Source organism: Copadichromis virginalis, linkage group LG4, assembly GCF_057382275.1.
Source record: "Copadichromis virginalis isolate Kocher_CV1m ecotype Utaka linkage group LG4, C_Virginalis_male_GT1.1, whole genome shotgun sequence".
NCBI lineage: Eukaryota > Metazoa > Chordata > Actinopteri > Cichliformes > Cichlidae > Copadichromis > Copadichromis virginalis.
The window spans coordinates 30,291,603-30,319,514 of NC_140621.1; the positions used below are offsets into that span (position 1 = coordinate 30,291,603).

Here is a 27,912-nt window from a genome sequence, read left to right on the forward strand (position 1 = left end):
TAGTCAGCTGGATGATTAATACAATTGGCTACAGCAATTATTCAAACTTTATTAATGCACAACTTAAGTTCACTCTTTGGTCTAAGATGCTATGCAGCCACTCATCACTAGTTGGAGCTACAGCTATTTCACAAGGCAGCACTGCTCTCCGTCCTTCTTTGTCCTGGAAGTTCTAAAATACACCAGGGTGGAAAATAAGAGATGAAACCATCGTGTGTCTGTAGATAGAAAACGGGTGTATGTCTACTAAAATGGCATGTAAGTGCATTCAAAATGTGATTTGATTCTTGTAAAACGCTTTCCTGCTCTACCTGAGGACTGAAATCGCTTTATATTTTGAGTGTCATTCACCGATTCACACACATTCATTTGAGCACTTTTTATAATATTCACCCTTGCCCAAGTTGCTCATATTGGAGAGCAACTTGAGATACTTTTTTCTTAAGGACACTGTGGCATGCATACTGGAATGGGCAGAGATTGACCCATTAATGTTTCAATTGGAAGATGACCTGCTCTACCTCCTGAGCTACAGCCACCTCTGGTTATTGGTTATTTAAGAATGCAACTAATGGTTTCAGACGGCTCTTCAATCTCTGATATTGTTTTATCATTTAACACACTCCTTGAACATCCCTAAAATCTATTTTCCCCTTAACCCTAAGTTTTTTTTTTTATAATCTGTGCTTTACTGTAAGGAGGTTTCGAAGCAATGCAATTATGCTGCTTTGTTTCTCAGCTTTTGTTTCTAAGGCTGCATGGCAAGCCATGTAAGAGCTTAAACACTAAAAGACTGAACTTGTATTAGACAACAAGAACAACTAAAAAGCTATTCATCTCTGAATCTAATTACTGAAGTGATAATGATGATGATGGTCTGCTCAGTTCTATTCAAAAGCATAAAGAGAGAAAAACACAGTTAGCTATAGTTTTCTTGTTAAACACAACAACTGTAATTCACTGGGATTTTTAGTGTAATTGTGAGTATACCACCTGAAATGTCCTGCCAGTCTGACAGTATTGATGAAGAAGGAAAAAACAAAACTAGCAACACATCATGCCACGATCTAAAGAAACAGCTTTAGACAACAAACTTATTGATATCTATCAATCTGTAAAGGGATACTAAGCCTTTGGGACTGCAGCGAACCAATATCCACAAATGAAGAAAACTTGGAATACTGGTAAACCTTCATAGGATTGGCCACAGTGTTTTGAGTCCATGCTAGATACCATGTTAATTAACTAGTTATTAGGTTTAGGTTCAGGAGGGCAATCACTTTTTCACACAGGGGCAGACAGGTATAGGTTGAATTTAACTGAACTGAATCTCTAAAAATTTCATGTTGAACCTGTGGTAAAATGTTCTCCATTAGAAGAATCAGCATTAAAGTAAATTAAAATAAACTGTTGTAAAGAAAGCATTACCTAACATTAACCTGAAACCTGAAGCCTAGACTACCCACAATGACACTTGACAATCAACTGTTCAGCCAGAGCACTAATGCAGCACTAGTAGCAGAAGTAAATGAAAAGTCTTTGGTAACATAGATCTGCTAAATTTACTTCTTGTCAGATTTGTTGTCTTCATTCAAAACCAAAATGATAGCAATTAAGACAGTAACGCTAGCTTCTTCTAAAAGAAGGAATCTATGTCAACACATGGCAAATGACTAATATTCCACCTGCTATATGTACTCCTCAAGACCTCAAATTAGACTTTGAATAAATCCGTGGAGTTCTAATTGTTTTCTTCAGCTTCACATTCAGCACACACCATGTGCTGTATGTGATGTTTTGTCTTGGTTCCTTTTTTATTGCAGTAAAAGCAGACAAAGCCACTAATGATGTCAAAAAAATAAATACTAAAAGTCTAAACTAAAACCTAAAAAGTAAAATCCAAATATATTTAATTGTCACCAGTCAAAAAAAACAACTATAATTACGCTCACTATGGATTTGTTTAGATTTGTGTGCATTTCATACAGATACTTAATCCTTTCTCCTTCTGTTTCCAACACTGAGTACATAGTAGAAAAGGGAAAAAAAGTTTAAAACACAGCTTGAGCTTCAACATTTCCACAGAGAAAACATCTGCCATGGTTCAAACATGGCAAGGGAGCCCACGAGAGAGTGTGGGCACAGAAATCCACCAAACTCACATCCGCAGAGAAAAAGAAGATGAGTGATCAGACACAGAGGCAGTAAACTAACCTGGGGCAGTACTGTTAAAGAACATTTTTGATATGTAGGGGTCGTTTAATAGCCATTCTTGCCCACGAGCCGATAATTAGCCCATTTCATCTGTGTTAATGTATGATAATGGCTACTGTCATGCAACTTCCGAAACAAATCTTCTGAAAATGCATAAACTCATATCCCTTGGTTATTTTCTTGGCCAAGAGGTCTGGTGGTGATTTAATAAATGCAGAAAATGATGTTCAAACATTTCTATGATGACCAACAAAGTTTTAACAGCCAGTTATGCATAAAACAGATTTTACAGTCTTGTGTATTCAGGCTGACTACCGCAAAAGACGAGTTGCTTCAGCATGATGCAAATATTATTTTAACTTTTATACTGCAGTTTACTGCTTTCAGAAAGAAAAACACAAGAAGCCGACTTACAGAAGAGAAGTTATGAGCTCCACATGGCTCTCCTCTATATTTGCAGGACAGAAGCATGTCATCCAGTTGGTGGCTCAGTCTGTCCATAAACTCCAGGTTGGTCCCTTCAAAGTTTCTGGGTGGGAGAAAGAGCCTGAAGTCTGACAGTTTCTTGAACCAGGTGTGACGGTCCTCCTGAAGCAAGTCCAAAACCATGGGTCTCACTGTCCGGTTAGCAAGCAGCAGGCCCAGCCAGTGGCCAGCAAAGTACAGGTCACTCTTGGTGAGTTTGTAGAGGCGGATAGGGTTATTGTTACAGATAGTGACTGTAGGGAAAGCCAGTTCTTTGGCCCATTCAGTGTGGACTCGCGTGTATGTGGGAAAGGAAAGCCAGTGGAGTAAGCGGTTGGAGGACCAGGATAAAAGCAACCCTACAGAGGTGCAGAGTGCCAGAAGCCAGAAGGCCCTGCGGCCCACAGAGCCACCAGGGACGCAAATATGCCGCAAACCGTGTAGGCGTGTCCTTGACAGCAGAGTGGAAGTGACCTGGGCCAGAGTTGGCTTCGGATGAAGCCGCTGACGGCCTTTTCTGATCATGGCCGGGGATCCCCTCCGGAGACAGCGCCCTTCCAAGGCCATCGCTGTCCACAGTGCTCCTAAAGCTGCGGGAAAGGCTTCATTTCCCAGCCAGGCCTCAAGGGCTGGGGCCCACATGTAGCTCCAGGATAAATCCACTACTGTAATCCACACATGGATATGCGTTGGCCCTAAAAAACACTACAGACCTATAGACTTTGAAGTGCATTGACACTGCATGCACACACACACAAAAAGTGACCTTACGAAAGCTGTGTGTTTTGAAGCTGCCTTTTCTTATTGGTGCAGGAGCTCTGTTGAACTGAGCAGCAGCTACTTGTTGGTCATTTCTCTTGGTCTCTCCATGTGAGAGTGCTCCAATCATCCAGCTCAGCAGGGACAGAAAAAAAATCAGCTAGGCAAATGTGCTCCAAGCAAGGTGTCTTCTACATGAATGACTCCAGCATCCACGGCAGTTAGGGTGACAGTGAACAAGAGAGGATGAGACAGAGAGAGCGAAGGCAAGAGGAAGAGGGAGGGGAGGAGAGAGGGAGAGAAGAGGACAGAATACAAAATACCACGGGCTTAGTACAGAGGACAAAAAACAAATGAAAGAAGGGAAGGTAATTAAAATAATGAGATGACAGAGGACAGAATTGGTTGGTGTGGTGCAGTCCGCAAGAAGAGCCGTGTTCCAGCGCTGTGCTTTGTCTTCTTTTGGGTTAAGTATGTGTTTTTGAGCTTCACAGCTTTGCAGAAGCATTCATCAGCCAGAGGCAGCAATCACTTCCTTGTCACTATTAAGTATGTGGTTTAATTGAATTCGCAAAAGTCTACGATCCTCATTTTCTGGTCTCACTTTTGGTGCCTTTAGTTCTTTCTGATGTCACTGATCCGCTCCTCGTCTGTCCCTGAACTCTGTTTTAACCGGCGTTATTAGGTCCTGCAGGTAAACACGGGACAGCTTCATCTTGCAGCGGACCTGCTTCTCAGCAGCGCGGCCACAGTTAGAGACGTACCACAACACACTTTCACATGGAGAAGGAGGCACTCATGCACGTACACGGACAAACACTCACAGCGGTTTCCTGCGGGAAACCAGACCAGAGATAATCTGTTCTGTCACACTCACATCTCAACATCTCTCCCCCTTATCTGTCTCCTGTTATTCTTTCTTCTTCCCCCCTAGTTTTTTCTCCCCCACTCACAGACAGGATCTCTAATCTCAATATTCCCCTCATGTCTCCGCTCCTCCTTCTAAAAATACTCTCTCCAAATCAAATCCATCAACTTGCCCTCATGCTCCTCCTCCTCTTGTCTTTTATGTCAGTCAAGCCCCGTAAGCTCGACCTCCTGTCGGGCACCCCCCACCTCCTCCTCTTCTTCTTTTTCACTTTGTCCGAGCACTCCCTTGCTTTTCTTCCATCAGGAAAGGCTTCTGTGTGCGCTTTCCTCTCTCTGTGTCCTTGTCAGCTTCATCCAGCTCGCTCCCTCTCCCTGGTCTGAATGACTTCACTCCTCTCTGTGATCTCTCTTTTTTCTCCCCCTCTCTCTCTCGATGTCTCTCACGCTTTTGCTTCTCTGTTTTGCTCTGCTTTTCAGGCAGCTTGTCCCCCCATTGCTCTTCTTCTCCTCCTCCTGCGCCACAGCTCTGTCCACGCAGCCGGTGAGCCCGTCACTGATGAGAGCGCCTGTCTCTCTCTGTGCTAACTTGCGCCGTCCTTCGCCCCCCTCTGTTTGTCTGCTGCTGCTGCTGAGCCACACAGCCTCAGAGCGATGAGAGGCTGCTGTGTGCATGCAGTGCACAAAAGCCACGCGTAGAATCTCTTGTTCTCTGGGTTAATTTTTTTTTTTCATCTCATTCTTTTTATTCCGGCAATAGAGATTTTAAATTTGTTTGGAAAAACTGGATTGGACTAAAATGGGTTATGCACTCTTTGCCGACTTTAGCTTTGGTCTTTTAGCACTTTGTCTAGTAAAGGGACCGTCTCCCCTCAGCTAAGGACCTGCTCATTGAGATTCACTGGATTTTTCTCTTAACTTTGACTTGAAATGGTCAACTAAACCTTAGACATTTTAGTCTAGCAAAATAATAAGCGAAAAGAAAATTATATATACACATTTTTCTTTTGATTAATTCCAAGCTGCTCTATTTCACGTACATTTGTCCTTGTTCCATAACCTGAGATCTAAACTCAGGTTAAGGAACAACCACTGATTTTTTTGTTATTTTTTTTAATATCTCAATAGCAAAATTGATATGACCCAAATAAACACTCTGGCAATGGTATGTTTAGTGCTATGAATTGAAAAAACTTTGTAAATCATTCATTTTTTACACATATTTTCCATTTTTAATTTATTTGGTTCTTTGTAAGTAGCGCTGGTGGCCTCTGTAGTTCTATAAAGACAACGACCTTAATACATACCAAGCGAGGCTGCATATTCAATTCTCTGAGAAAGCTCATTTTATTTTTCATAAAACGTAGAGGAATAGTTCAGTCTTTGAGCGTGTCCTTTGTGACTCTGAGCAGAACAACCTTCCACACAACAAAATGTTATCTTATTACCTCGTTTCGGATGCAAACCCACCTTTTGTACCATTTTTTTTCCTTTTTTAATGGTGAAGGATTATTGCATTCCTGGTCTGCAAATATCACTTGCGCCAACAAGCACTCTCCGTTTAGGACAGTCAAGTTAAATAGCCTTCGTCAATACAAGTAAACAGACAGCTTCAGAGCCAACTCGCTGTAAGGGCTCTTGTTCACCGAGTCCTGCAATGCATGGTTTTGTAAAATTCAAGGTTTCACTCATTAACATTCAGTAATGTTCTTGTGCCAATTATAGAGGAGACCATTTTCTCCCTGTGTGATGAAGGCTATTTTTCCACCTCATTTTAATTTTTTAGATTGCTTCATTAAACTCCCCTAAGCTGCTCTCTGTTTCTACAGAAAAATGTAAAATAAAGCTCAGAATTTAAACCCGTCTGTATAATTTGTCAGAACCTGCAATGTGTGGTGGCTCTGAATAATTATCAGGATCTTAGATCATTTTTGTAGTAGTATATAATAAATGCCAGAGACCAAACTAATTAATATAAAACGGTTTCTTAACATCACGGGGTGAATATCGAACTCCGCGTGTGGGTTTGACATGATTTTGACTGGAACCGTGTTGCTTGTTGCCGTTCAGCTGAAAGTTCTCAAACGCTGCTTGACAACTTCTTGTGATCTCATCTTTGAATGCGTAATGATAAGACATTTTTTAACTTTGAACTATAGAGCCCACACATAAGTTTAAAGAAACATTTCAAGCTGTCAAGAGAAATTAGCACAGAAATCCAAACTGGCATGTGCTCGCATTTGCACACATAATGAAGCGCATCGTTCCCAAACAGCAAAACGTGCACTGTGAAAACGTTAAAACAGGTCCATGTATAATGCATAACCAGCAAAAATACAAAGAACAGGAACACAGTGTGAAATCTGGAATGTCAAATGCGTGCATGTATACATATTTCTTCTAACGCCTACTGTATGCTATGGTGGAATGCATAAGCACGCACACATTCACTGCCTACAGCTAGAGGCAGAGGCAGCCTTCCAGAGCTTGGATCCACAGGCTGAATAATTAGCTTGGAGCCATAAAGAGGGTTTCTCAGTCCAGCTATGCAGCCAGTGTAACGAACAGCTCAAAGGCTCAATATATCCAATTTGCAATTCTAAAACATAAGGGAAATCACAGATTAATTAGGGACACAGCCAGCCCAAACATCAGATACAATTAGACCGCATTGTATAGCTGCAGCATCGTGGCATGTGACTCCTATAAAATAATCCGGTATGTTTTAGTCAAATGCACCGTCACAAGATCAAAGGCCACATAGTGGCAAACTGGCAGCGAGAGAGCAGCTTGTAAATACAAACCACAATTAAACATTCATAGATTCATGTTAATGAGGCCTAGAAAGTTTCAGAAGCCTGCATTAAACACTTAATAGTTAAACAGGAACTCTGCGAGGTTGTAGTTGATTCACAAGAGGGCAAGCTCCACGCTGGCCTTGTTGGTGAATGCACAGCTGAGGCTGTGTCAAGGGCAAGCAGGACACAGGAGGCAAAGAAAAACAGTATACATGCGCTGGGATGCCATTAATCAAAACCCCAGCTTAATTTAAAATGTTAGCGGTGGCAGGCGAAGCAATCAGTGGCTTTTTCTGAGCTGTTAGACTTTTCCAAACTAACGGCAGCAACACTTGTCATCAAGAGAAAAAAGCTTAGCGGGCAGCTTCACTTTCCATCTTCCAGCTGGACCTAAAGCTTTTATTTTTTTAATACAAAGATAAGTCCCTGGGTAGCTACTGATTAAAACTTAAAGACTGATGTCTCATGATAGTAGCTCATTTAATCATTATTCCATCTAATAGTTGTTGTCAGGGTTCATAGAACCATCTAGAGATAGCTTCCTTTGTGATGTGACAGAGGTTTGGCTTGGTCTTGTCTATCATCTTCGAGTCTGTGTCAGGGATAACAACATGTTGAGGTGTGGCGCTCATTTGAGGCCAGAAAACTGGCTCCAGTGAAATCCTCAGCAAGTTCCCCATCAAAGAATTCATATACTCAAACAAAGGTAGTGAATGCTGCTGTGCTCATCAATTTAGCTTAATTGATTTAACCTTAAAACAGCTGCTGCCTTGCATTAACACAAAAAGTGTCTTTGATGTAGCTGATGCAGGCAGAACTGTCCTCCGGCATTCTTCTCCTGTAGAAGGCAGTCTCTTTGGTTTATAGCAACACCTGCTCTAGATATTTTTTGTGTGTAAAAATAAGCCAGACTAAACCTTTACTAAACATTTCTCTGTTATAGACCTTGGAGACACTTTCCAGAAGTTTTTCAGTGACTTATTCTTACATTTAGAATCACCCACTAAAATGCATTTTCTGTAAAACCTACACAGTGTTCACACCATTTTTATCCAAGCAGTCACTCTTTTTCTGTTAATCAAAAAGACTGACCTCATTAGTAGTCAAAATCTTATCAGTGTATTTTTAAGCAACATTTCTTTTGCTCTATAAAATTCTGAGGATTAAGCTAAATAAATCTGATATGTCTCGGTTTTCTTTACTTTGTTTGTTTAGATAAAGTATGTCACTCTGTACAAACTGCCTCCATGTGCAGCGGCTCAAAAGACAAATGCTGGTGAGACGCTTAAAAACAGTAAACCGAGACAAACAAAGGAGACTGTAGAGCTGAAAGGACGTGAGATAAGTGGCAGTTATCTGTGGATTTGTTACCAGTAGCAACACCTTCAGTAATCAGTTAACATGAATATTGATCACTGCCACTTTCAGCTACGAAATTCAGTCTTAGTGAAGAGGACTATAAATGCATAGGGGTGTTCAGACATATATACAAGTCACATATACAGGACTATAATTTTGTAGCTAAAAGTAATGTTTACTTTTTTCAGTGAACAGAATGAGATAAATAACTGGTATATTTTTGAAGTAAAACACAAATCAGCATGTTGCTTAATTGAACATAAGCAATCAGTCTGCTGTGCCAAATTCAGAAAAAACTGGTTCTACTCAAGACCGACTATTACAGAAGTTGCCCTTTGCACTCACCTGCATACTCATTTTGATTGAAAAGTCTGAGTCACATAGAGAATAATAGGGCTCATGGTGATCATCCTACCTGTAAACGGCGCAGCTGTCTGCTCTGTCGGAGCAGGAGGTGACATCACTCAAAGAAAGCCACCAAAAAAACAGTCTCAGCAAGAAAACAGTTAGCAGTGATGGAGATGCTGTAATTTAGCCTGCAGGCTGAAAAAGAAGCATCGTTTTTTGTGTTAAGAAAAAACCACAGGAGCTCTGTTGCACATAGTCAGAAAGATTTATTTTAAAACTAGCTTTCTATACTGCGAATGACTTCAGCAACTGTCTAAAAGCAGCTCAACTTGCACAGTAGGTGTTAAGTTGAGATTAAATAATGTTAAATTGCATGAAGCCCTAATGATATCTGTGGGATTGATAATAAAAACACACAATTGTAGTGCAAAAAGAATATTAAGAACACATTTAGAAACCTAAGAATAAAAACTGAGCACAGCTATTATTTAATCTGAATTTTGAACTCGTTTATTTTATTAAATGTACGTATTATATTTTTCTTTGTCAAAATTAGAGAGAAATAACTGAGGGTTACTAGCTCCTCGCCGGCTAATGAAAAGCAGATTTACTTCATTTTCTGCTAAATCAATAGAGGTGGAAGTGGAATGACTCCAGCCCTGATGGCTCGAGGGTGGCCTGGAGGAACCCACAACACCGGTGCTGTCGATCGCCCAACATTACAGAAGCAAACTGTGCTGAACATGATCACCTCTATTTTTATTAATTGTCAGTGGTTACAGAAACATAACGAGGCACAGCTCAATAAAAAGAGACCACTGATGTTAGGTTTCACCTGCTCGTTCAATATACTTATGCCACATCTGCTGCCACTGCTAAATGTTTTTAATTGATTCTCCGCATCATTAGGGAGTAGATTATGATGTTCCATATATCTTATATAACACATCAATTTGTCTGACTGATTTTGTTGCTCATTTTCAAAACCACAACTTATTTAAAATAAATGAGGAATTTTATAGCACATCATTAACATTGTACTCTTAGACTGCTGGAGTAAAGTGGACAGAATCTGACAAATCCTTCCACCTACATTACCAACAACCAAAGCTGACACCTGCAGCTTAGTCAGGCGTTCATATTTGTAATGCTAATAGTGGTTAATGAAGCCTCAAGTTGGTAAAGCTTCAAGTTGCTAAAGCCTCCAGCAGAGATGAGGTGTGTGGGACTGACCAAGACCTGTCAACAAACAGTAATGTGAAAAATCAGATATTATCCCCCCAGTATCCATAATTTTATACAGTCACTGAACCTCTTCGTAGTTGTTATTCAAACGGATCCTGTGCTACCTCCAAAATCAGCTTCTCGTTTGAGGACAAAGGGAGCAAGCCAGGCAAACACTATCCTTTTTTTTTCATCTGCTTCATGGTTGATTAGGTTTGTTTTCATGCTGCTGCTCTTTTTTATTAAACTACCACCACCTTTTTTGATTTAAAAATAGCGGGAAGCAGCTGCTTTAGATCTATCCTCACACCTGGCCCACATTTAGACAGAGCAGAAGGACATTTAAAATCTGACGAGCAAGTAGTTACAACAAAAAAGGGGACGGTGCTTAAAATGTGGGCGCGCACACATCTCAATGAATGTCCCAGTTTTAATAACCCCAAAACTGGTGTGTCATTCATCCAGCTGGACTCCAGTCCCCCTGTCCACTTCCTGCTGTGACAAAACAAATTTCCCACGTGTGGGACTAATAAAGGTTATCTTATCTTATCTTATCTTATGATTACACAATCAGCTTCAGTTACACTTAGAATTTTCCCCAACTGACACTAGCTAAACACTGTCTGACAGGTTGGCAGCATCCCAGCTCCACTCTGCAAACACACTCCTAACCTTTATGGCTCCCTGCGGCCATCCACACACTTTGATAACCCCGGCCATGATTCAGTCTGCACACCAAAGAATCAACAGAAAACAATTGATGTCTTACCCTGGGATAAACTTAACACTAAAAGCATTCCTGTTTCCATAATTGTTGGAGCATTGCTGGAAATTGAATTAAATGCAAAAAGACATAATGTGCAAGTCATTGAAATTCTATATTCAACTGAATTTTGTACAGTTTGTTTTTATAATGCATTAAAATAAATTGGTTAGCAGTGGTAAATGGACTGATTCTTATATAGCGCTTTTCTACTCTCCCGGAGTACTCAAAGCACTCTAGTGGTTTGACATTGTCTTGCAGAAATAAGCAAGGCCTTTCTTAAAGACAATTATGTGACATCATGTTACTCAAGCCTGTCCACAAAGCTACATGATGCCTCTTCTCTTTAATTTGCATGATATGGTACTCTTGATTTTCAAACAGACTTTCAGATTTTGTGTATCCAGATGGCAATGGCAGCATTACTGGCTCTTGTTTGGGTGCTGGTAGAGTTCTGACTTGCATTTGTGAACAATCTTTGCTCACTGAACATAAACACACATTTTCAGAAGTGTTACTGAAACATTGCTGTGAGCCATTTAAGAATTGTGATTTATTTATTTAATTTTATGCATTTTTTAAGGAGTTCTTAGAGGTATTAGCTAGTAGATCATGCTCATTCAGCACTGGAGTTTTCCCTTATAGATAATTGTCTGGAACTGTTACTATCGGTTACTACAATATGATAGTATCTAGAGATTATCAAGTTTATGATGGAAATATTTTCCTACACAAGCTTAAAAAAGAAGAACCAATTCTTATCTTTACTTCTGAAAGACTGAGATACTCTGGTATACTGTACTCAGTTCTGATACCGACACAGTTGACTTTTTCACAACTTTTCCACTCTTTTGTTGTATAGGGCGTGAACGGTTATATAACACTGCCCAGACCTGTTGGTAGAAATAGTAATGGGGGTAACTTTAGGTCAGTGAAATCTAATTTACAATGTTTGTTTCTGCCATAACACTTATTGAGCACCAACTGCTGGCTGTTATGCAATAAGCAAACTATTTTAATTCTACCTTTTTACAAAATGAGGGTACTTAAATTTGCATTATTTGCATCGAAACTACAAATGAAATCAGCAAGTCTAGCTGGGTTCTACAATGGGTTTGTCCGTTTTTCCCCAGTTATACTCACTTTGAAAGTTACCCATAAATCAACACTTAAACTTTGCATGTCACGTATTTTTCCAGGTGAAATTACTTTGTTTTTTTTTTTTCAAGGTAATACAGTCCATAAGCACAAACTGAATTAATAAAGTAACACTATCATGAAAATAGGCAAAGTCTCTGAAGGCAGTCACAAATATGTGCAACAAATAAAGCTAAAACTTTTCTCTTTCTTGCTTCGGGCAACTAGCAAACATTAAAAACTCTCACCATGCATGCTCACAGCTTCTTGAGTGTGCCAGACTGTGACTTGGTAGTTATCAGCTTGCTCTTGTACAGCTGGTAAAGATTAGCATGTTGGTCCTTTGAGCTCAGACAGCTGATTGATCATGAGAGAAATCACTCTGCTGCACATTTAAGATGGCTGGGAAGACAGAATCTGCAGCTTTGACACATAAAAATCTTGTTAAATCAAGAATTGAATTTCCAGCTGTTTTTTTCTCTTCTGATTGGCAGGATTTCATAAAGTACACCAAAAGCAAAGTTTCACTTGTGTCACTATAGGTCCCGGACCTCACCTACCCCCTGCAAAAAAAGAAAAAAAAAGTCCATCATGTTTACGTACAATTAGCATCCAGGTGCAAATGTATCATTCCCTTACTAATGATACAAGTCTCACTGCAGCTTTGCTTGCCGTCTCTCTCTTCATTTTTTTCTGATCATTTTTCTTACAACAGGATTTGTTCCAGGGTTTCCATGGTAACACTCGCTACAGCTTAACTAACAGAATGACCAAAGACTGAACGTGGCAACACTCGGGGTTAAGGATCTACGTTTTTCACCTTTACTAAAAATAAAGCCAATTAAATTTAAAATGAACCCATCCTAGTCTAGGATCTTAATAACAACAGAAAGGATAAAGAAAATCTCTGTTAGGGAATTGAAAGCTCAGAGCCGAGAATGCCACAACAGTTCCAGCTAATGATGCCATTAGTGCTTTGGAGCACCACAATCAATCAGAGAAGTGATTAGCATGAGCATGTACAGAGAGTCGGGCCATTAGTCAAATGGGCCGTGTATAACCTTCAAGACATCGAGTCATCCGACATGCTTACACCTGCACACTAGAAAAAAAGGTGCATCACAGGGCAAACAAAAAACATACAAATAGCCTTTATTAATACATGTTAAAAAGTATAATTATGTTGAGAGGGGTGTTGTGTTTCCATGGTAATTTTAGAGCGAAACAAAACGAGATCCAAATTTAGTCAAAGATTAAGTATGTAGGTAAGGTACCGCAGAGCTGTCTGACCTGAGCAGTAGAAGCAAAGTTTACTTTTTAAGCGAGATGGATTAATGGTCTACCTCTGAATGCATTCTGTTGCATAATAAATGGAAATGAAAAATGTTTCAGGCAGATGATTTAATGGACAAACAGCAAACGCCGAGCTGACACTGAGCCAGGCCAGATGAGGGTGCTGAGGTGAAGCAAGAGAGAAAACACAGAGGGCAGTCAACGCTTTTGTTAAAATGCAGCCATGGAAATCCATCTGTCCTTATCTCCATAACGTATGTCAAAATAACAACGATGTCTCTGAAGTGATTCGTTTTGTGCAACTTTGAGCAAAACGTCATCTGGATTTAAAGTGAGTGGAAGTGTTCGGCAGATGTAGCAGACGTGGCAGTGACTGATGGTTAAAAGATTTAGTTAATTTTGATCAAATGCGACACTAATTTATTTCAGAATATGCAAAGAATTGTCAAACACTGATACTTCATAATTAATGCAATTTTAATGACGCAGGGATTTATGAGAGTCGGGGAGATGGCATATGCCAAAGTCATTTAGGGAGTTGATGACTTTATGTTAACCCCAAGTTAATTTATTCAGAGCTTCGTATTTCTAGGTCGAGTCTACCTTAAGAGCTACAGGTTTATGCACGGAGGGACAAAGCACAAGCAGACAGGGAAGAAAATATGAACAGCTTGGATATACTGGCACTGCATGTATTATTTATTTTTTTTTTTTCACACTTCAACACAAGAGAACAAGAAGAATGTGTCTGAATAAAATAATCAAAAATCTTTTGTAAGCAGCGAGTGAGGAGAATATTTAAAGAAACAATCGAAGCACAGTTTGATGAGAAAATCCTGGTGCTGCTCAGTTTTCTCTCATTTATGAACTTCAACCAATGTTGAATAGCGGTATTATATTTGTATTGTAGAGATCGATTTTCACAACTGTAATGAATACAAATCACCACTAAATTAGCACCTTTATATCTCACCTGGCTACAGGGCGACGCTCAGCATTATTAGTTGCAGTATCCACAATAACGCATTTAATGACTGAAAATGAAATGAATGAAAAAGATGTTAAGAAAAAAGTAATTAGATATTGCAAATAAAATCCATTTGGTATGATTCAATACCCACTCCGGGTCGGGGATGAGTTCCTGCCCCAAGTGGAGGAGTTCAAGTATCTCGGGGTCTTGTTCGCGAGTGATGGGAGAAGGGAGCCGGAGATCGACAGACGGATTGGGGCTGCAGCTGCAGTAATGCGGACGCTGCACCGGTCCGTCGTGGTGAAGAGGGAGCTGAGTGTAAAAGCGAAGCTCTCAATTTACCGGTCGATCTACGTCCCTACCCTCACCTATGGCCACGAGCTGTGGGTAGTGACCGAAAGAACGAGATCGCGGATACAAGCGGCAGAAATGAGCTTCCTCCGAAGGGTGGCTGGCCTCTCCCTTAGAGATAGGGTGAGAAGTTCGGCCATCCGGGAGGGGCTCAGAGTAGAGCAGCTGCTGCTCCACATCGAAAGGAGCCAGCTGAGGTGGTTCGGGCATCTGACAAGGATGCCCCCTGGGCGCCTCCTGGGTGAGGTGTTCCAGGCATGTCCCACCGGGAGGAGGCCCCGGGGCAGACCCAGGACACGCTGGAGAGATTATATCTCTCGGCTGGCCTGGGAACGCCTTGGTATTCCCCCGGATAAGCTGGAGGAGGTGGCTGGGGAGAGGGAGGTCTGGGCCTCTTTGCTTAGGCTGCTGCCCCCGCGACCCGGCCCCGGACAAAGCGGATGAAAATGGATGGATGGATGGATGGATGATTCAATAAGACCCACATCATAACAGATAAAATGGGGAAAAAACCCACACACACTTTTTCTCTCTGTCTTGAAATTGCAGATCAATAAGAAAAAATTATGTTATTACATCTTCACTGTACCTCTAATTTGTCTTAATTCCTGTGATTTATTGGGGCTACTTGATTATGACAAAAATCATTTAGTTTAGAGAAGCTTGGTCAAGACTGAGATCTCAATTACTTCACACGATTGCTCATAATTTATTGAGCTTTTTGCTATTCTACATGTTCACCTATTAAACGCTTGTGACGTTCATTTCTTTTAGATGGGTCCTTTTGAACAAAGGGCTCTTTTACCTGCATCTTTGGGTGAAACTGAGTAAACTAAGACTGAGCTTAAGCTTTAAAGAAGGAGCCAAAACACTGCACTCGATTTATATTCAACATAATATAAAATAAGTGTTTCACAGAAAAAAAAAACCAAGTAAATGCAAAAAGTTGTTTCTCTGTAAGGAAAATCTTGTAATCATAATATGTTGAATTCATATTGTGATCAAGCGTTAACAGTTACCCAAGATTAAAAAGACTCACAGTTTCTTAACTTAATATAAATCCTAGAATTCCTCTTTATGATCAGTCCTGTCATTACATCTTCACACGCTCAACATTAATACTAGGTGTGCTGTTCCTTAGCAACTCAAACTAGGGCCAAACATCAAAGAAATAACGTCCCTTCTCTTTCCATGCCATAGCTTATTAACCAGCAGGTAGTTTAGAGCATATAAGCTATTTTGAATCAAAGTGCACAGCAGAGGCAGCAGTGTAGCTGGAACTGAAAATCTAACACCGTCATCAGCATCAGTAAAAATACCCTCAGCAAGATTCCACTCTTTGATTTAACTGTGAAAATTATTTTAGTGAACTTTGTGGCCAAACTATAAAAACAGGCAGGCAAGTCATCGTTTTCCTCCCAGATCAGAGTAAATTTACACCCAGCATTCAAGTTTTCTGTTTCACTCAAATACTGTATCTCCTGAGAATGTATGTCTGATGAGTCTCACAACAGTACAAGAACCTTGCAGCTTTCAAATTTGCTGGCTGAGCTGCAAAGATAATACCCAGGATCAAAACTCCTCACACTTGTCAACAGTGGATGCTTCTCAGGGAGATGGAGGAAGGACGGAAAGTATGAGAACTGTGGAAGACATTCAGTAGGAAGCCTGCTTCCAGCTGTTTCCCTAAGGTAACATTGACCCTTCTGAGAATCTGCTTTTAGCGGCGCGCAGGAAGAAGACTGCCCTGGCACAGCACTGTAAGTCCTCCCATGAATTAAAGATGAGCTCAAGTTATTCTTCTGGCTTGAACTGACTGGAACAGATTTACAATTTGCATTTTATTTGAAAAGAACATAACCATCACATTCTTTCATTTCAGGATCATATGTGACACATCTATGGTCAGTTTTCCAGGTTGCTCGGGAGATGATGGAGGCAGCATTTCAGAAATAATGGTTAACTGTGTTTGTGTGAAATGTGTTATTTCAAGGCTGGGCAACGCTCAGAAAAAAGGGATCTTAACGTGAAAGATGAAACCACGTGAAAAGAAATTAAATCTAATTATTATTTTATTAAGTAAAGGTTTGTGATGCAGAACATCATTTTAAAAATGACTGAAAATGTTATATTTATATTTGTGAAAAACACTTTCTTTTTGTTTGTAACTTTCTTACAGAACTTGTGCATCAAACTTAGACTTGTTAATTCAGGATTTTCTTCCTAGCCACATTCTTGTTATGCCAAAACATAACAAGTGAAAAACATAAACATGTGACAGTGAGCTGAAGAAAAGTGCTGCCGTCTCCCCGATGCAAGTGTGCAAACATCTCTGCTGAAAGGTTGATGCATTTGAAGCCTGTAGACGATATCATGAAGACAGATGTGGTACACAGTACAGCTGTGCTTTAATCTAAACACAAACATCAGCCTCACAATGAAAACGTCAACATGCTGTTGTTAAGTGGGTATAATGTTTGCCATCTCAGTTTACTGTGGTTGTATGCTAATTTGGATTAGCAAATTACACAAGTACAACAGAGGCTAATGGATACTAAGCAAAGTACTGACAAACTGAAGCCATTTTCACTCGTGCACTGCAGTTGTGAACGTTTCTAGTCACTACTTTAAAGATGTACTTCATAGTTTCATAGTAGTTTTATGTTGTGTCGATTTTCGTGGGTTTTCCAATTGTTAAATCTTTTCAAACATTTGTTATTTCCAACATTTATTGTTTATGTTCTAGTTTGTTGTATTTTGATATGTTTTGTCTTTTTAATCCACTACATTACAACAATACTAATTTGATGATGATGGCAGTGTTCATTCAGGTGATTGTCCAACTTTATAGGATTCTTCCCCGGAACACCGTGGGTATGAAACTTCAAGAAAATCTAGACAATCATTATTGATCAATGATAAATAATTTAAACTTTTTCTTCTTTTCTTCTCCTTCCGGCTGCCCCATTAGGGCTCTGCATTGTGTGTGCATTCATCTGCCTCCATCCCACCCTATTCCTACCATCCTCCTCTGTCACAGCAACCCTCTGGACTTCTTTACTGCATCCTTGAATCTTCTCTGTGGTCTTTGTTTTCCTCTACTTTCTGGCAGATCCATCTTCTACCTCCATTGCCCAGTATATCTACCATCCCTCTGATATACCCATTTCTAATCTTGTCCATCCCAGTCCCTCCCAATGAAAATCGTAACATCTTCAACTCTGCCACCTCAACATCATAGCAGGTCTCACTAGCATCTTGTAGACATCCTCTTTCACTCTTGCTGCTATCCTTCTGTTATTAATCACTCCTGACACTCATCTACACCCACTCCATTCTGCCTACACTCTTCTTCACCTCTCTTGTGCTCAGTCCATTGGTTTGAATGGTTGATCTCAGGTCATCAGCACGAGTCTCCTTCTCATTCATAAGCATGTATTCTGTCTTGCTTAGAAGAAGCTCCAGCATGACCTCCCCTGTCAGCCTATCTATCCCTCTGGGGACACAGAGCTTAAATACAAATGAAACACATTTTTTTAGTCATATAAGCCTGCACTAAGTGAAGGACAGTCTAGAGCTGTTACAATATTGTGCAAAAACTGTTTATTAATGTAATTAAGCATATAAGCTGATGGATTAGAAATGCTTAAAACATGTTAGATATAGTGTGACTCCAAAGAGCAGCAGGTTAACATGACCTCAAAAGCCACTCACACAATGAGCCATTATTTTTCAGGTAGAGGCCTGTGATTGTAAAGTAAAAAGTACATTATCTGGCAGCAGCTCTTACCAAAGTTCAGTGCTTCTCACAAGAGAAGTGAGAAAAACTGCTCTAATCTAGAACTTGTTCTTTAGACCTAAAGAACATCAAAAGTTATTTCAGGTCAGTGCTGGTAAACTGAATGTCTTTTTATATTTTTATCTCTTTTCTTTTCTTTCTGTTTTTAATATCCACACCTGGTTGAGTAAAAAGGAAAGAGCGTCTGAAAGAAACGTGTGGCTGTGCACTCCAAACAGTGTCCAGCCAGATTATTTGTTATGCTGACAGTGAAGGCACCTTGCAAACCTATGAGCTGGCAAACTCTCTCAGCACACTCAATTCAGAGTATAGCAGCGGCAACAACCTTGCTGCTTAAGCCAGGAAAAGCAGCCCACTCCAATGTGACCATCTATAAATTGGGATCTATTGTAGGGCATCATGTCCCTGTCACATTGTATGCATGTGTGGCTTGCACACACATTCAAAAGCTGTTATATATAATGCCTATATGTGGGATGTGTAGATATTTTGGGGCATGATCTGCTTGACAATGCTTAACCTAAAGAATTCTGATAACTGTTCTTCTGTGTCCTCTTCTGCTTCTTCACTACCTTATGAAAATCCCTCGAGGTGGAAAATCTTTCAGCTAGCTATATCAGTATCTTCAGCAACAGCTACATGCTGATGCTCACAATAAGGGACACATAATCAATGAATAGCTGTGTGTAAACACATCATTATCTTCTCCAAACACATACAGTGAAAGAACAGGGATTTGTTAGAAGCAGTACACAACTCTCAGGGCAACACGGAAATATACCAGGTAGATGTGAAATATATAGAAACTATTTCTTTTTTATTTCCTTTTATTGTATTTAACCTTATAGCCTTTACATGTAGTCATCCCTCTCATGTTGTCTTTACTCTTGCAAATACAGGTGATGGAGTTTAACTTGTAAAGGTCAGAGATGTTGAGACAAAGCATTAAGGAGATTTGTTGAAGGGCACCTGTATTAGGTTTACACCAGTGTGTGGCCTTTTTAGGTTAAAAATAGAAACTGTAAGAACAACAAAGACCTCGATGTTTTGGCACTTCATATTTAGTGACCTTTTTATCTAAAAAGCTTTGGGTGTTTGGTGTATTACTGCAACACTGTCTGAGCAAATGATTATCTTTTTATATAAGTGTGATTAAAGTCAAACAGTAAGTCTGTGTAGGGTTATTCCATTAGGTACGTGGCATAAAACACTGCAGGAGGGGGAACAACTGAAAACACTCAAGTTACAAAACGTCTGACATTTAATACGAAAGGTTTTTGCTGAGTACCAAACAATTATTTTTCAGATGACTCCATCCACTGTTTGTATAACTGCAACGGAGGTGAAGAGGAGACACGTTTTTCACTCATTGTCACACATCAGGAATTTTTTTCCTCTGTGGCAGTAAAATGCTGTCAGAAGCTCCCATAGATTCAAACAGACATTCAAACACTTTAGACTTTGAAGGTTAAAAGAGACAATGCAAACAGACATTAAAAAAGTCAAACTAAGTAGCAACAAAAGACTTAGCTAGAATTAGCGCGTTCAGCCTAGATATTCTCAAAAAATGAAAGTACGATGAAAAATAGCATAAGAACTAAAATTGACATAGAAAATGATAATTTTGCACATAATTCAGAGGAGTGGTCTTTCCTATATAGAGCTTCAGAACAACACGGAAGTTTGCCAGGCATATAAAAGACACAGAAGCCATTTCTTTTTTTAAATCTTGGCAAGGACTGGTACGTTAAAGATGCAGCTATAGTTATTAAAAGCTTCATCGTCACAGTGAGGATTCGTTAGGAGTCGGCACAATTGCAAGCAGAACACTAACAGTAAAAACTACAAGTATTGTAAGTATTAATTGTAACCAAAAGAAGAGTGGCACAGAATGACCAGAGACAAAATACAGATTACACAAACATTAATTATCAAGGTTGTTCCTTTATTCTAAATGGGTATTAAATGAAGCAATGCTGCTGCTCTATGTTTTTGAACAACAAGCTTAATGGACCCTAAGAACATGCTATTAGGGTCACTATTAAAAACAGCAGTTTAACGGCATCACCCGGTGAATAAGTATTTGTACTGCGATGATACTGTAAAGAAATAATGTTGAAATAATGATCTTTGAAGAGAGCTGGATCTCGAGGTTTTACATGAACGAGTGCACTGACAACTGTTAGCAGAAAGCATTGCATGTCTTTCTGCACAATTTTAGCTTTGCAACACGTTGGAATAACACCAAGCAGGAGAGGAACGCACTGTGATTTAGAAACAATACTGAAGTGCAACATGCCCCAAAACAGCAAATACATCTCATCAGCATCTAAACAGGCACGGAGTTTTGAAGACGCTGTTTCAGCTGCTGTCTGTTTAATAGCAGGATGCACATGATAAACTGCTCTACAGGATCTGATTTCTGATCAATTGCTTGAGTGCTGATGTTTTCACAGGAAAATACTGATAGAAAGTTTAACCCATCACTCATGTGCTTGTCTTGTAAAATGTCTACAGAACACAGAGGCAGAATTTTGTTCCCCAACACATATTGATGGTTTGGCAGGAACTCTGGTCCAGTCTAAATGGGCTGAAATCGTCCACTCCTTCACTGTTGCAATGGTAGTATGCAAATGCGACTATAAGGCTGTCAGTCCTGAGACTGGTCACCACTGGGAATGGGAGTCTTGCTGAGTTTGGTTAATTTGCTAAATTATTGAATTGCAGGCCTTGGAAGTTTAATAAAAAGCTCATAAATACAACCATTGATGTGAAAAAAGGTTTATTTGCATGAGCCAATATTTGATTGCACAGTGTGAGAAATACTATGTGATGACCACAGCATCAAGTCGAAATCTTTTAACTAGGGTTTCATGGATTGTAAGTGGGGCTTGTCACCTAAGGGAAAGTTCAAGGATGCTTTTGCTCCCCTACAGATTTGTTTAAATGTAGGTGATGATAGTTATTGTTGATGGACTTGTCAAACAGCTGCAGTTATTTTGAAATGGTGAAAAATACTGCATTCCACCAGTCTTGATAAATAAACGTGCTTTCTGACTTTAGAAATACACCATGCACAGCCACAAACTCTCCAGTTGTAGTAAGTTATTCTTACTCTCAGCTGCCCATATTTCAATCTGTTTGATGATAAAAAATCACCGAGTGCTGCCGTACCACGACCAAAGAGCGGACTATGAACTGTAAAATCTTTCTGACAGACGGCCTGATATTTTATAGCAGAACACACAGACAAGCTTACAGATAAAAATATTCACAGCAAAGCTTGACTTACGAAAATGTTGGTTAAAGCTATTACGACCTATCCTATGGATAGTATGATGTAATATTTTTGGATTTTAACCTCATGAAAAAACAATGAAGAGAAATCCCTTCAATGATTTTATCACAAAATAATATTCAAAGAAAGAAATGTATTGAAGGGCATGTTGGTGCACATATAATCATATGTGCTATTTATTAGAATTCCCTCTTGTCAGAAAATGACAAATATTCAAACATGCTCGGGAAATACAAATTTGAAAGTATTGGGGAAACATAAATGTCTCAAGGATATACTGCTGCAAGCATTTGATCCAGACTTATTATGTACAGTGGACACATTGTACATAATAACACAGCTGATGCTGACATATCAGTACACAACTTCATCACTAAATGACCTTGAAGGTGGCTCTGGATTTAAAATGGACAAGTTAAAAAATTAGCACAAATGGAGCTATTGGCAAGATCTCAGAGGTAGTGATTGGGATGGTACACAAACACTAAAACTGAAAACTAGTAATAAATTATTATTATTATCAGACATGGTGGCACAGTGGACATGTGGTTAGTGGCGTGAGGTTAAATGTTTATTTTAAACTTGTTGTAGGTGTGAATGTGAGAGTGAATGGTTATCCGTCTCGCCCTGTTAGCCCTTTGACAGACTGGCAACCTGTCCAGAGAGTACCCCGCCTCTTTTCCACCATAGCAGCTTGAATAGGCTCCACCTTCACTGAATTAGATAAGCGGAAAAAAGTGGTTGGGGTTATTATTATTATTATTACCAAATGGTGTTTAATGGGTCCCTTTATCATAAAAAATGTCCCTTAATTTGCCCCATTACAGACCTCATTTTCATTTGTTTCCAAGAACTTCACACACAATTTTATTATTCTTTCAGTAGGTCTTTGTTTGCACATTTCTCTTTTACCAGTTTAACATGTGCTAGTTTGCAATGTCCATCCATTCATCCATCCACTTTCAGACACCTACACATCCCTTTCTTCAATCACATCCTCCAGCTCCTGGTGTTTCCAAGGGGACACGTCAATGTGAAGGCGTAGCAACTCTACTCTTAACTCCCTTTAATGTACAAACCAACAGTTTTTAATGTATTTTGCTAGTTTTGTTGTTTATTAGCAATCGTCAAAAAGCTTATAGATACAGTAGCACCATGTCCCACTTCTGTTAAATCAAGGGAAGATGTACATTTGAAGATGAGGACAAAAAAACAATTATTCTTTTAATTTTTTTCTATCAATGACTGAAAATTTAAGACTCATGTTGAAATAGAAGCACTGAGATGGGGAGGTCAAGTGCCAGTTTTATCAGAATCCTTTGCAATAACATCGCATACAGTGCCATCACAAAAAAACAAAAACAAATGCTAGCTTCACTCAGATGCTTTACTCACCTTCATCTCATCAAAGTTGATTTGTGAAGATGGGGAGTACAAAAAAAGAAATCAGTTTCACTTGCCAATTTAGCTTCAAAAGGCATTTCCTGCATTTTCTGAATTGCAGCAACACAAACATTAATAATGAGTTAAAAGTAAAACAACTCACGGATGACACAGTGAATACGGAACCACATGTGGTGGGTGTCGCAGAAATCAAGTTCCTAAAGGGTCCTCAAAAAAACAACATCAACACAAACAGCACAAAATCATTCCCCAAAAAGTGACCATGATCAAAGCCAGGCAAACAAACAAAACACCACTTTACTGATTTCACTGCTTCTTAAATTATTTCTAAAGACGTCTCTGTTCTCTAGTTTGGACTGCAGTGACTTGCAGACTGGCGTAATTGTTTTCCCGTTTATTACTTTAAATTATGGGCCAAGAAGACAAAAGAACACACAGTGCAAATAAGCGTGGTGCTTGGAAATAAAGCATGTTGTAAGTGAAAGGGAGAAAAAAACAAAACTTTAACCACCTTTGCCTGTCAATTTCAAACAATTTGTCTGCTGGATATAAATACATCAAATCATTTTCTTTTCAAAATTGGCATCAAATTAAGGTTCACTTTTTGTTTAATATGAATATGCTGTATTTAGATTTGTGAATTTGCCAGGTACTTTTTTATTTCATATAAGGTCATTGAAAGCAAGTCCTCTCTTTTTAAACATAGTGTTGGTGTGCAGCAGTTGCTTTGCTTCAGTAAATGTCATACTGTTCAACAAGATAGCAGCTAACAATCTCTGAGAACATCCTACTAAGAAAACCACTTAAGATGCAACATTTTTATGCTCCTTACATTTTTTAGAATCATCTTCTTTTCGGCTTTTTCCATTAAGCAGAAAAGACCCAAATTAGGCTCCAAGATTAAAAAGACTTCAGGGAGATTTTCCTTTCGATGTATAATCCTAGATATCTTTTATTAATTGAAACCATTATTAGGTGTTGCATAATGATCAAATGCACATTACGGCACTGATATAAAAAAAAACCTCAGTAAGAAATCAAACACCAAAAATCATCAAAAATCATCCTCTTTAACTTTAAGCAAAGAATTTTTTTTTGGGTTTTTTTTTGTAAATTTCATGGCATTATCTTTGTCCACAAAAACTTCCAGGTTCACTATAGAGTTAAAAACCAGCTGGAATACCGTCATGAAACTGAATGACAGAAATAACACTGAGCATCTGAACAATGGTACTACTGAGTAGTCACAGTTGTTACATTTTAAGGTAGTACAGAGACGAATGCTGTCTGTAGTGCAGTAGCGCCCTGCAGGGCCAAAAATTTAAAGGCGATGTCTTCTTACTCAACACCCCAACATGATGCTTTTAATGATCTCTAAGGCCGACATACTCATTCATTTGACTTCCAGGACCTGGAATGCATTAAAAATACCTTCCATTGTAATTTCCTGTGTGCACGATCTGTTCTCTGATCTCCTGAAAGCTGACAGCGTCATCATAGTCTGACCCAGGACTTCTCCTCCCTTGGAGGAAACAAATCCATCTTAGTACACGTTTTCCCTCTCAGATAAGATGTCACCTTTCATCTCCTGTGACAGCACATGCTGAGATTACTTCAGTATGTGCTGTCTACTTCACTGTTCTTTTGGCAGATGGGGGAACTGCTAATATCTTGTCAGCCAGTCCTATAAACTGGGCTTTGAAACCACAGAAGCACACGCTGGGCTACATTGTTTGCCTCCACTAGCATTAGCTTGGAGGGAGATCCAACTGTAAATAGCGTGCATGCGGTGTAGTGAAGGTTAAATTCAGATTACATTATCAGATTATTTAATTTAAACATCAAATTTGCTGGATATTGTTGATGAAGAGAGGTTTAATTGTGCACTCATGTGGTCCTCAAAGCCTTTATTTCAGGTTAGACACTAAAATAAAGTCATATGGTAAGAAACTTTTGATCAGTTGTTCAAAGTGGTATGTATTTTGGTGTAAGACTATAACCATTAGTTGCTGTCCACATGCAGCAGCCTGGATTAGCTCGAAAACTATTTATTAGCAGTAATTCCAATAATAAATCAAGTAAATTGCACACAAACACACAAAAGAGTTGAGTTTCCAACTCAAGAAACGGTGCCAACTGAGAAGCATGTGTATGCTCGATAAATCAGCTTCACAACCCAACGCCAGCTGTGTTTTTGTGTTACTGCACAGCATTCTATAATCAGTACTGAACAGAAACAGCTGGAGCGCAGGTAGAGCCCAATGATCTCTTACAGAGGCTGGACAATAAAAGGACGGCCTCCTGTTGAATCCGCCCACCCAGTGTCTGTGTTTCAAATGCTAATCTGAGCTCGTTTCTTCAGCTCAAAAGGATGCACCCACTGTGATGACACTGACACCTGTGGGATCAAACAGCACAAGCTTTTGAACTGGTGAGGAAAATTTGCTCTCATGCAAGTATAGATTTCTGTTGCTTGTGATGCCAGTGCAGTGATTTATATTAGGCTGCCATATAAGGTGTTTTTGGCAACATGTTTTTGTAATATTACTCACCAAAGTGCACTGAGGGCGAACATTGTAAAAAAAACCAAAAAGTAAATAATAATAATAATGATAATAAATTCTATTTCTCTACCTGTGTTGGCACATTATTGACACCACAGATTGACTACTGTTGAAGACATTGGCAGGAGTGTGTGAATTATTATTATTATTATTATCATCATATTAGAATAAACAAAATAATGGATGCTTGTGACTGAAACATCGTGCAGCACTAACATCCTTATGTGGTAGCTGATTTGGTTAGTTTGGTAAGTTAGTTAGCTCAAACCTATATTTGACATTTCTATACATCTGTGCTAAGCTAATATTTTTGAATCAGTCACATCGCTGCTTTATCAGCATTAAAATGTGCTGCAAGAAACAAAGACCTGTCAAAATTTGGCGTTTCTCACTGAACCACACGTATCCTTCAGGTGTAACAATGATGTTGAGTGAATTTTGCATGTCATAGAACATTTGCAAAATCTTCTTTGTTGTTTTTGCAGCAAAGAACTGGAGGGTGTGGTTTTTTTTTTGGTTTTTTTTTGCTTTTTTATTCATTTATTATCTATTTATTTATTTTTATTTTAATACTGTTCTCATCCCTTTTCTTTCATCACATTTAGGCAGTTTTTGCTTCTTCTGTTTTTAAACACCATTTTTGTGACCTTTTGTCTGAATTGAACAATAACATTCATGAAACATTTGCATTTCAGTCCCCTGCAGGAAAATGGTTTGTATTAATATTAATTACACGCACTCTCGGTGCATATATGCATTATGCACAGATTTATTTTAGAAAACATAAAAATACACGAGCACTAAACAATACTCCCCGTGACAGAGTCACTGCAAAGTTGTATGTGGACAATCATGGAAAGAAATATGAGAAAAACATGGGAAATGAACAAATGAGACTTCGGTTCCACTAAAATTACCCTAGATTATTTTTTATTCATAATATTTGTTAATACGTGATAGAAGTTACTAAGTAATAATCATGAAAGTTTTTTAATTTTTGAAGTAGGACATGCTGGAAAAAATCTGACAACCGCTGCTTTAGAGGTCCCACGATTGTGACTAAAATTGTGATTCTACTCCAGTCTCTTGTTCCAGTTGTGTTAACTTCAATAATTTTTTCCTTTATGGGTTTGAATTAACTTTTGCTTTGCAGTTGTATACCCAAGGGGGAATATGACATTATTTGTAATAAGAACACTGCCTGCATGGTAATTTCCTGTTAAGAGTTTCCTTCACGAGGTCACCATCCAAGTATTACAAGCGATTTAAACAACTGGTTTCCCATCAACCATCGTCGTTATTTTAAATTCAGATTATTTTTTAAAAGTTAAACAGAAATTTAAGAACTCCTCTGAAATTATTTCTCCAAGTGCCTGAGGGAGCATTAATGTCAGATTGGATATGAATTTACACTGTCTGTTTCTAGTGTGGTCAGTGGATGCGTTTGTGTTAACACAGGATCATTTAATGAGTAGGGCCTTTTTTATATTTGAGTTATGACACAGGATGCATCACTAGTTCATATGTATGCAGGAGAGTAAGGTCCAGATCTTGTCTGAAGATGGCCTTTCTCGCACGTAGCGTGCAACAGGAATTTGTACACATTAGCTGCGTTTTTACTACAATGACTAATCTGATTGGTTAGAGTAAGAATGAGGGGTGGAGCCTGGGCAGAGTCTGTAGGTTCCTGTGAATTCTGACATAACTCAGTCCAATGTTACATAGACAACTGATTCAGACTGTTACATTGTAACTAGAGCTCGCCAGCTGATATATTCATCCACTGACTCTGTCATTGTTTTGGCTCACCGTCCACCTCCAGGACTATATACTATCATTTATTTCTTTGTTTGTTGTTGGCATATATTTTTAATGCTGGTTCATTTTCCTGCAAATTACAGCAGACATTTAATTGATCAGAAAGAAACGGTGAGCTAAGTCAACAACCACAGAAACGGGGATGAGAAGGAAACAAATGTATCTGTGAATTTATGTAAGAGATTTATTCCCTATGAAAGGTTTGTTTGCAAATGTCACAACACTTAACAAGAAGATAGCAGAAGATATTCATCACTAAATGCTAATTTAATTGTTTTTGAAGATGAATGAAAATGATGCAGTGCTTAACAAATTTATTAAACCAGTTGCCATAATAGCAACAAAACAAATATTTTAGAAATCTGTCAAAGATTAATTAATCATAACATTCAACCACGACCAAATCTTCCTGTACAGAAAACAACTTTATTTATAAAATAATAATAATAATGTGCTGAAAAAAGATTTTTTTAATAAAACA

At 39.0% G+C, this 27,912-nt stretch overlaps 1 protein-coding gene across 3 annotated transcripts in view; it reads right to left on the bottom strand.

The window, feature by feature from the left end:
• The window catches only part of asic2 (acid-sensing (proton-gated) ion channel 2), a 428,762-nt gene that overhangs the window by 127,926 nt on the left and 272,924 nt on the right, over positions 1-27,912 (bottom strand). Inside the window, exon 1 of one of the 3 annotated variants that reach the window (XM_085454842.1) lies at positions 2,629-5,848. The exons of the other annotated variants lie outside the window; for them this stretch is intronic. Within the exon in view, the coding sequence (XP_085310968.1) occupies positions 2,629-3,321 (693 nt within the window). The 5' untranslated portion in view covers positions 3,322-5,848. Of the gene's footprint in view, positions 1-2,628; positions 5,849-27,912 lie in introns of those variants that run through there. 3 annotated transcript variants of the gene reach the window in all.